Source organism: Epinephelus lanceolatus, chromosome 13 (assembly GCF_041903045.1).
Source record: "Epinephelus lanceolatus isolate andai-2023 chromosome 13, ASM4190304v1, whole genome shotgun sequence".
Lineage (NCBI taxonomy): Eukaryota > Metazoa > Chordata > Actinopteri > Perciformes > Serranidae > Epinephelus > Epinephelus lanceolatus.
This window is the reverse complement of record NC_135746.1, coordinates 2665349-2676186: the sequence shown is the minus strand read 5'-3', so window position 1 is coordinate 2676186 and position 10838 is coordinate 2665349. Positions and strand designations below refer to the sequence as shown.

At 39.2% G+C, this 10838-nt stretch overlaps 1 protein-coding gene across 1 annotated transcript; it reads left to right on the top strand.

Annotated features, from left to right (window-relative positions):
- Window positions 1-4276: 4276 nt before the first annotated feature.
- Window positions 4277-9165, top strand: LOC117271027 (uncharacterized). The gene is made up of 7 exons (XM_033649101.2): window positions 4277-4902; window positions 5003-5272; window positions 5390-5692; window positions 5778-5831; window positions 8127-8225; window positions 8570-8616; window positions 8700-9165. The coding sequence occupies exons 1-7, from the start codon at window positions 4755-4757 to the stop codon at window positions 8805-8807; spliced, it is 1029 nt and encodes a 342-aa protein (XP_033504992.1). The 5' UTR covers window positions 4277-4754; the 3' UTR covers window positions 8808-9165.
- The last annotated feature ends 1673 nt before the right edge of the window (window positions 9166-10838 follow it).

Genomic DNA, 10838 nt, shown 5'->3' with positions numbered 1-10838 from the left:
CATGAGCATGTTACAGTCCTGGAGGATTATTAATGTGCACCTCCTCCTGTACTGCCTTAATATGCACATTCAGCACATCCAATGCATCAAAACATTGTTTTCTAGTTGGAGCCGCGCCTCGTTTTCAAACTGTATGGTTTGACTAAAATGAACAATGACAGCAATATAGTCCACGATGAGCAGCGCTAAAATCAACCTGCGTAGTTGTCCCTCCATTGTGACATTAGAAAGTGTCACATTTATCTTGCAAGTGTACTCTTCTTCAACGTTTGCTTTACTTCCTGGATTTTTCCCACATGGAAATTCTGACCAGAATGTACTTGTAATTCTTTATATATATTCTTTATAAAATATTGGAGCTGATGGTACTTATAGGTTATTCAGTCAATCAATCAATCAATTTTATTTATAAAGCCCAATATCACAAATCACAATTGGCCTCACAGGGCTTTACAGCATACGACATCCCTCTGTCCTTAGGACCCTCACAGCTGATCAGGAAAAACTCCCCCAAAAAACCCTTTAACAGGGAAAAAAAAAAAACGGTAGAAAGCTCAGGAAGAGCAACTGAGGAGGGATCCCTCTTCCAGGACGGACAGACGTGGGGTGGTTTTACTGGTGCAGCCCATCTGAGATATAATTGGTAGATGTGGTCCATGAACTACAATGAGTTTGACACCCATGCCCTAATGTCCTCTAGCCTATACACTGTGCGATTTTAGCAATCTTATAAGACCATTGCATGACACACTGTGAGACTTGGATCTAATAAACTTTGGTACGACATCAAGTTTGATGTGTGCAGATTGTACGATGGCCGTTTACTACTGAATCGCAGGTTACCACGTACGTCAATATGCACCACATCAGCGTATGTCATCCATCTGCGCCACCATAGGTAGCTTGCTCACCTGGAAGTTGCAGTTTCCTTCCATGCAGTGTCTTTTTTCTGGCGGTCATGACAGCAGCTGGAGGAAACATCAAATCAACAAGGCTTCTGCTGCCACAGCTCCACCAAACTTTCCTCTTTCTGGGAGTTCCACACACTTCTTTTTGTTCGTTTTACCTCCATGGCAAGCGATCATTTGTTTGGGTTTAGCGCCGGTGTCGCGGTGGCCATTGCGTCATTTTGTGCTGCATTTCTGTTGGTTGATTAGTAGACGTAGGTCGTAGCAGCTGTCACACTGTGAGATAGTCATCCTAAATTTCTGACATGTCAGAATTTTATCTCAGGTTATCTTTGGTCGCAAGACGTTGACAACGGCCGTCCTTGAACCTGTCTCACAGTGCGACGTAAGACCACCGTTTTAGAGCCATGACCAAAGATGTCGCCACGTTTCTCCCATGATGGTCATCTGTTCGTCTGGGACAGCCCAAAATCGCACAGTGTGTACCGGCCATAAGAGGAAAAAGTTGCTGTCACTAAACCTTTCAAATGCCTGAAGAGTCTGAGTGTTGGGTAAGATCAGTATGTTTGTCTTGACTTTATCCTCCCATATTTATGTGTAGTGACTCATGGCAGCAACAATTTTAAACCTGGTCCAGTCGAGTCAGATGCTGCAGCCGGCAGCAGCAAAACAGGCTGCAATGTTACCACCCACAGCATGTTTGTATCGTTATGTACGTCTACTAAAAGTGTTTGTTTTTGCCACTGACAGGATCAGATTATTATTCTAAGTGTCTGACAACATTATGGAAAGGATCCCTACTTTTGTCAAAGAGTAAGATCCTTTTGTTTTACCAGAAACAGCCCTGAAATTGGTCTCGCCAAACCCACCAGACTCCATTTAAATAAATGTTTTAACATGTATAGAGTCAACATATTATCACATCTAACTGGGTGAATTAAGGGTTAATTTCAATGAAACTTGAACTGGTGAGTGTTGGAACAGTGGAAAGACAAATCAAGACAGCATTTCTGGTTTTATTTTGTTTTGGTCAGCTATGAATGAAGTGTGTTTTACAAAGATAAAAATGCTGTTTTTTTAAATGGAGTCTGGTGGGTTTGGTTATAGCCATTTTGGGGCTGTTTCTGGTTAAACAAAACGATCTTACTCTTAACAAAAAGGTCAGTCTCTGTAGTGATGCGTCCACAATGTTGTCCATAACCTTAAAATAACAATCTGAGCCTGTCAGTGGCAAAAACAAACACTTTTAATAGACATTGACAGTGTACAAATGCCCCAATTGGTAACATTGCAGCTTGTATCGCTGCTTCCTGATGCAGCGCTCTCCCTCAATACTGGACCAGTTTCAAAAGTTGCTGCTCCCATTAGTCTCTCAGACACAGAAACATGAGAACACAGTTCAGGTTGAAAAATCCCACAGCTGCCCTTTAAGTTCCTGTCCTTGCTATCGTCACAGTCAGGGATGACACAGCATCTTGCTCAGTGTTCTCTGGATGTGTTAGGCTTTACTTTACTTTTGCATTTCCTCCAACACAGATTTGTTAATACATCAGATTTTTTTTAGCGCTCAGCACAAGTATGTGTATTGCTTCCTGTTGTCTGTTAATATCCGACGTACGGCTCATAAAGCATTCGTCGATGCTGCAGAAGAGACCAGCCAGCACTGCCCTCGCTGCTCATCTGTTGAGTGAACCACAGGCAGATTAAATCACTGTATTGTAAAATATATAAATGCTGATCTTCATTTCTGAGTGGTTCAATCAGAGACACCAAATAGGCCTTTTGAAAACTGTGATATGGAGACGAGGGACCTTCAGGCAGTCTTTATGGGGTGGATCTGTGAATCACTGATCACAGTGAAACAGTAACACAGGACAAACAAACTCGCAGTGAATCATCTGGAATCTGTGGGACGCATTAGTGAGAGGCCAGTCCTCATATATTACACATGGGATTTATTTATGAGCGCAGGAGCAAGGGCACTCTGGGGTTTAACATTATGAGGGGAAGCTGGGTGCAGTTTAGTTTGTCAGCACAAAACAGAATCCAACACCAACACTGAGGGGCCACTCGGCCCTGTGAAATGAAGACTGCGGTTTCAGACGCGTTGCCTGATGAAGGCGTTTGGATGTCTCTGAACAGCTTTTCATTATAGCTGAAAATCAACTTCCTGTGTAGCTTCTAGTTGAAGTGAGAATCACAAAGAGCTGCAAAAGGATGCACCACTTGTCCACAGAATATCTGGTCACTGTAGTCTCAACCTGAGCGCCATCTGCTGGTGAATAGTGGTAACTGCAACAAAACCTTAAAGGGTCAGTTCACACAAATTAATAGAAAGAAAATTTGTTATCACTGAGGTCTGCCATCTGGTTTGGTCCGTTTCTCCTTCTTCTTATGTGGAAGTACACTCTAGTATAGTTTCTGACAATGTCAAGCAGAAAAAAGAAAGCATTTCCTATTCTTTACAGTTGACTTATTTTCACGAGTGACCAGCAGAGGTGGGCCCAAGTCACTGTTTTGCAAGTCACCAAAAGGCACCAAAGCCCCAGGTCAAGTCTCAAGTCCAAAACATTGAGTTTTGAGTCCAAACAAAGTCACAATGCACTCTTCCTCTGATCTAACAGCATTTCAACAATTTGTTGAAAAAGTTTGTGGAAACTGTTGCACCTCTGTCTGTAATGTTTGATTCAATGTTTTGCATAATGCAATTCAATTTTTTTGTTGTCCACCAAACAGGTTGTGTACACTAACAACATTATCTTTGCCAAATTTTTTACAACTGGCATTTAGTAATGTAACATTAGTTCTTTATGATTCTCTCCTGCAACTTGTTTTCATTCACTTATTTTTACTATTATTTTTGTAATTATATTTCTATTCTTATTATTATTTTATTCATATTTTTATTTTTGTTTTATTATTGTCTTGTATATTTATTGTGTTTTTTTACCAACAGGAGCAAGAGGTAAATACAAATAAATAATTTAGCTAAAAAATAATTATTAATTTATACATATTTGTTTTTGTTTTTTTTGTTTGTTTGTTTGATTATGTACAATGCCCTAGATGGCTTTTGCCTTTTCATTTCTCTTACTCTGATGCCCTCCACATACACTGTGTGTTTGTGTGGGTGTGTGTGTGTGTGTGTGGTAATCTCAAAACGAAAAGAAAAAAATAAAAGAAAATGAAAGAAAAGAAAAAAGAAAAAAATAGAATTAAAGAAAAAAGAAAATGAAAGAAAAGAAAATATGAAATGGAAGAAAAAAAATAAATAAAAGAAAAGAAAAAATAAAAGAAAATTAAAGAAAAGAAAAAAATATAAAATAAAATGAAAGAAAAGAAAAAATAAAATGAAAGAACAAAGAAAATGAAAGAAAAGAAAAAATGAAAAAAGAAAAATAAAATGAAAGAAAAGAAAAAGAAAAAATAGAATTAAAGAAAAAATTAAATAAAAGAAAAGAAAAAACAAAATAAAATGAAAGAAAAGAAAAAATAAAAGAAAAAATAAAATGAAAGAAAAAAATAAAATAAAATGAAAGAAAAGAAAAAAAATGAAAAAGAAAAAATAAAATGAAAGAAAAGAAAAAATAAATATAAAAAGGAAAGAAAAATAAAGAAAATAAAGAAATGAAAAGAACAGAAAAAGAAAAGTCAAGAAAAAACCAAACCCCCCTCTAGGTGGCGCCCTATGCATCCACCTGTGTCACCTGTAGGAAGATCCACCTCTTCCCTGTGACAAATCTTCACACTGCCTTAAAACAGCTCTAATGTTGTTAGAAACATTAAATCATGTTCTCAGAACAGTCTGACCAATAGCTGCCAGGTTTTAACATCCGCAGGTCGAGGATGTTGGCAAACACAGGAAGTCTGTTGACTAATGTTCAGGGCAACAACAGTGAACCTCAAGTGTACCTCTTCACACTGAACAGATTTGCACACAGGATGGCTGGATGTGCTGCGAGGCTGCTGCTGCTGTTATCTTTGATCACAACAGGTGAGTGAGACATAAACACAGTCTCATCTCATGACAGTTTCATAATCTTATCTTGAAAGTTCTTGTGGAAAATCTGACCCGTGTTATCTTCTATCACCAGGTGTAATTGGAGATGATGGTCTGATATGTGCTGAACGAGTTTATGATATTACATTCCCATGTGAGGACAATTTAGTCTGCTTTTATATATGGCAGCTCAGCACAAGCCAGAGCAGTGATCACATTGCTATAGTCAGTAATGGAGAGATCCAGACTGCTGCATCAGAGGACCAGGGCTCTAAATGCACTCTGCAAATCACAGATCTAACAGCGGAGGATGTCGGACATTATCGCTGCCAACAAAGGCCAGACGTCTTCTCTTCTGACATCAGTGAGTACCGAGACTGTCAAGATTAAAATGTGGGTTGATACAGAATTTAATTCACCTGATGACAAAGCTGTGCCACGGACAAATAAATAAATACAACGTTTTCTTTCTTCCTTTCAGCCCCCACAGCCATGCCAGAGTTAAACCTCATGCCTGGTAAAACAGTGTCCCTGCAGTGTATTCTCCTCTCCTACGTAGAGGACGGACAGTGCCAAACACCGCTACACCAGGTCAGCCTGACGTGGGTGGATGAAGCTGGCACTGAAATACAAGAGAACTCACAACATCAGATAAGAAAGGATTCTTCTTGTGCTGTCACTCTGACTGTCACCCTTAAAAGTCCCAAAAACAAGAAGTTTAGGTGCCAGGCGACTGTGGACGACGAAGTCCAGACTTCAGTGGAGTTGCGGGTCCGAGTCCCAGGTCTGTATGACTGATCCTAACAAGAAGACTCCACCAGGGTGTTTAAGGCAAAGAATTAATTACAACAAATGCTTTTTATTTGTAGCTCTCAAAGGGAGGGGAAGAGGACTCTTCATAGAGCTGGAACCAGAAGATCAAGGTACAGTTTTATCCTCAGAGACCGGCTCTGTCGCTCATACAGCCTATACATTGACTTCTTTTGTGAAGATGTGCTTAATAACTTAAAAACAAAATCCATGAATATATGAATAACTCTACCAAGACAGCAAAAAGTCAGATTTTTTGATAATATTTCAGCTAATTATTTTTTAAATCTGCATTACATACACACAACACACAGTTTGCCTATGAAGTGGCCTAATGTCGACAGAGGCACTAAATAGTTTCCAGTTCATTTCAATTCAAATATTAAAAGAAGAGTCAGACATTTTGTCTTGCTAAGACTTCAATGTAAAGATAGCTGCTACTCTCATATTGGTCTGTTAAATATGAAGCTGGAGGTCAGAAATGGTTAGCGAAGCTTAGTATAAACTAAACTTAGGACGATCACAAGACTCCAGGAAGTCACTCCATTGGGCCAAGAAATATTACTGCAAATAACCCGCCATTAAAACCCCACCCTGCTGTTTTTAGATGTCATTTTTAGTAGCCTACACATTAAACAAATACATGTTGATTCCTGAAAAGGCCCCCAGGAAGTGCGCCAGGCTTCAAGGCCATTTTCATAGTGGTAAATTACACTGTCACATAAACCCGTTAAGCCAAAAAAGACCTTTTCCCATAGACTTACAAGGTGAAAGAAGTAAATCAGTGGACACACTTTTTTGGGTGTTACAACCCCTGTGAAATGACATGTTTCACTGTCACGATTTGATCCATTCGGTCCAACTATATTTCTAGAAAAGCCAGAAGACCAGAAGATTAAATCTTTTTATCCCCATTCAAGTAAGCTGAGTATGGAAGATGAGAACGGCCATGTATTTTTTTTTTTTTTTTTGCGCACTGTTACCTTGTGATAACGAATTAGATGTATATTTCCAAATAGCAGGCAGGGCTGTCCCTCCTTGAGGCAATGAATGAGGAAATAATTGCCCCGGCCTTTAATACGCAAAATGGGGTCAAACCCCCGGCGGCTATTTGCCACTGGGAGACTATTTGGAAATATACGGTATGTGACAATAATCATATGTGTATAATAACAGTAGAAGTGTGACTAATGATAACAGCAGCAGCAGGAGGCATCTGGCAGGACCAGCGCAGCTCTTGTAGGCTGAAATCAAGACGATCACATTAACCAGTGCGCAATCATCAGACTTGACAATTATCACGGGAAAACAATCTTTGTTATATCGAGATAACGAGATAATAAGTCATTATCACGAGATAAGAGTGCACAAAAAAAAAAAGGCCATTCTCATCTTATGTAGCTGAGCACTAATGAGGAGGTTAGCCAATCGGCTGGTGGAAGTTAGCCAGGGTCAGCCACTGTAAGTGTGCTTGCTCTATGGGCCGCACTCTGCGTAAGTAGTGCCGATCATCCCTGGATCATCTGGATAATTTCATACTTAGCAGTTGAACCCTTTGGCTTCATGCCCCACTGAGCAACTTTCTTGAACGGGGTCCTGCGTTCAAAGCTGTATCCAGTTTTATTAATTCGTCATGTTCCTGAACCAAGCTAGTTCCCCTTGTTTGCAGGGTGGCGGAGTTAAACTAGCTTAGCTTAGCTAAGCCTGTATACAAGGGAAAACAGACAAGTATAACAAATAGCTATAACTCTCAAATATGAGAGTGGTAGCAATATTCTCACTGAACACCAAAGAAGTATATTTCCCAGAGGATGGTTAGCATAGCTTATGACAAGTTAGCCTAACCGCAGGATAATTAGGCTACATGACTTCTTATTGAGCCCACCTAGATACTGCAATACTCCTGCACATAACCCCCGTCATTTTTACATGCAGTTTTTAGTAGCCGACCTATTAAACGAATGAAATAGGCCTAATGTCAATTCCTGAAGCAAGTTGGCTGCTGTCCCCTTTTTTACAGGGTTAGCTAAGCTAAGCTAACTGGCTGTAACTTCATATTTAGCATACAGACATGAGTGTGAACACTCTCTTAAACTATTCCTTTGTTAAAATAGGGTTTAGAGGACTTGTTTTATCCGTACAAAATTTTCTGCGAGACACTTATTTCACTGTCTTTCCAAGAATTCAATAAGAGGGTTGCTTCTACTCTCATATTTGTCCATAAAACATGAAGCTGGAGCCAGGAGACAGTTAGCTTAGCTTAGCTTAGCATAAGCTAGCCTAACCTCAGGATGAGTGTAACTTAATGTGTAACTATTCCTTTATGTTTAGATATTAATTTGGAGGACTTGTTTCAGCTATACAAAGCATTACTTGACAAATTAAATGACTGTAATTTGCATTATCAGGTGGCAACCAGGACACGATCGGCGTGGCTGTGGGGGTGGTGGGATGTCTGGTTTTGACAGTGCTGGTTGCATTGTTTGCTGTGAACAGAAGAAGAACAAGTAAGTTCTCCTAAACTTCCTGAACCTATAGAAAAGGTCTGTTGAAATCCAAACCATGGAATATTGTCTCATACCTGTGCACAGACTGGCACACACACACAGTCACCTCCAAACATGGGTCTCCTTGCACAAGTGTACTCTGTGGTCTTTGACACAATCTCTTACGTGGCATGTGCTACAACACCTTACAAGTTCCGTTTTCACTGTTCGTAACATGATGGCAATTGTTTTGCAATTGTAGAGTCACATAACTGAGCTTGAGAAATCTGCACCAACATGCCATTATATTTGTGGTTATGTGAGCACAGTCGTAGTAAATCTTGAATTTGTGCTTTCCTATCCAGGCAGCCAGCTGCCGGATGAGTCTTGTTACACCATCAGTACCAACAATGTGAGTCAACTATCTTTCAAGAACATATAGAGCAAAATATTTTGTGCTTTTGGTCATTTTTCTAAGTTAATGTTTGTTTTCAGATTATGAGCGAAGAGGACGTGATCTACGCTGACATTATTCTACCCGTGGCTCCTGACAGAGTGTGGGTCCATGAGTCCACTGAATACGCCTGTGTCCTATACAAATAGACTGCTATCCAAAATATAACCTGCAGCTTATGCTTTCTTTATCTGTGAGCTCCAACTGTGTGTTTTAATACTGTGATTTGCTCCACACCATCCCTGCACTGTAACTATAGTTTGTAGGCTGCTTAAATCAAGAACCTAACAGACATTTTGCCCTTTGACTCGCCATTTTGTATTTTAACTGTAGAGACATGTTACATTAATTTGAATAGTCTACCTCATTATGTTTTACTTCTCCTTTATAGATATTTCAACAATGTATTTCCTCTCTACCAGAGGATGTATTCACTGAAGTTTGTGGGGTTTGTTATTTTCTTTGCAAAACTGTGTTCAGGTCTATAATAAATCAAAAGATGACAAACTTGGCTCTTATGACTGCAGTTATTTTACTAAACCAATCTCTACAGTGGTTGTAAAGAGAAATATATTACAATAAACCAACTTTGGTGTAACCTTGTGTTACATCTAAAGATGAAATGTGTTTCCTTTGGAGTCTGCAATGTTATTTTCCTGCATCATTTAACTGTACAATATCAAGGTCAAGTACATACTCAAATGACAATCTGAATATTCCCCCTTTCAGTAAATTCAGGCTGGCATTAACTGCACGAAATCCAATTTGAGATATTGGAAAAAGCTGGTTGCAGTGAAGATGAATACACCAGTGAGAGTAAATTATACTGACAGCAACTACAGGTGTGTGTATTAAATGGTGTCCAAAGCAGGTGGAGGACAACAACCCATTTGTCAGTAAAATGTTGTCATTGTGTGTTTCTACAAATCACAGATACTTTAAATTTGCACATTATTATGTAGCAGCGTTTCAACAACTGGTGTGTCTGTGTCACTCTGCAGTTACACCTCCAAAACACTAGTCGGCGTCAGAGGTTTCTGTGAAGTGCTGTAAAGTTTAGTTGATTCAAAACACACATTAAACACACATTAAACACACATTAAACATGGCTTAATAGAGACAGTTTCAAACACAAGTACACAAATCAGCTTCACTATAACTCGCAGCATTCACAGACAAACACTTGTCTTTATCTGGACACATTTTCCCCACAAATACAACATGCTAACGTTATTAGCACAACCCTATGGCATTTTACATTGTATAAATTAGCCTAGCAGCTAGCAGACTTTTCCTCTTCTCATATAAAGCCAGGGACAACAGCAACATTTAACAAAGGTAACGTTACAAAATTCAGCTCCATTACAGCTCACAAGGTTCACTGACAAAACAACTGTCTTATGCTAAACACGTTTTCCAAACAAATACAACATGCTAACATTATTACCACAAGCCTATGGCATTTTACATTGTATAAATTAGCCTAGCAGCTAGCAGAGATTTCCTCTGCTCATATGAAGCCAGGATAAATCACACACGAGACTTAAAATGCTATTTTAGTGGAGGCTTTATTGTCTTCACAATTTATTGTTTCTTATCTGTGAAATTAAAGTAAATAAAAGCTTTGTTTCCACTGAGGGAAATGGTTTCAGCTTACAGAGATAGTGAAGTGAATAGTGAAGTGTAGTTACATTTCTGGGAAGATGCACATCAGGCTATAGTGTAGGTTAGGATGTGGATTCAATGTAGAAAACCACTTGGTTGTAGTAAGGAATTGCACAGCCCCAGCAGGAAAAGCAACAATGTCTAAGTAAAAAACCAGTACTTTCTGTTGCACTGGCCCTGCTGACAGGTCGCTACAAAAATCTAATGTTTGGAGCCTAAAAAGCTGGTGGAAACTGGAATGACCCGCTAAAACATAGGCAGTGTTGTTGTTTGTCTGTCTGGGTGACATGCCATCCACCATCCCCTCCAGCTTATATGTATTGCACCACTTTAGAAACACTGATATGATGTGTTTGAAATATGCAAATATAGTGTATTTGTGGTTTGAAAAAATGTACAAATCCATCATTTTCTATTGACAGCTGGGCTGTAGAGGAACTTGTGAGATGTGCTGGTAGGCAACATGACTGACAAAATGAGAAACACACAAAGAACACAGGGTTTGTTGCATAAAA

Excerpts from the sequence above, each read along its gene's own strand:
- LOC117271027 (XM_033649101.2), top strand. The coding sequence starts at position 4,755 with ATGTTGGCAAACACAGGAAGTCTGTTGACTAATGTTCAGGGCAACAAC. Across the intron at positions 5,832-8,126 it reads GCTGGAACCAGAAGATCAAG|GTGGCAACCAGGACACGATC; the intron begins GTACAGTTTTAT and ends TTGCATTATCAG. Across the intron at positions 8,617-8,699 it reads ACACCATCAGTACCAACAAT|ATTATGAGCGAAGAGGACGT; the intron begins GTGAGTCAACTA and ends GTTTGTTTTCAG.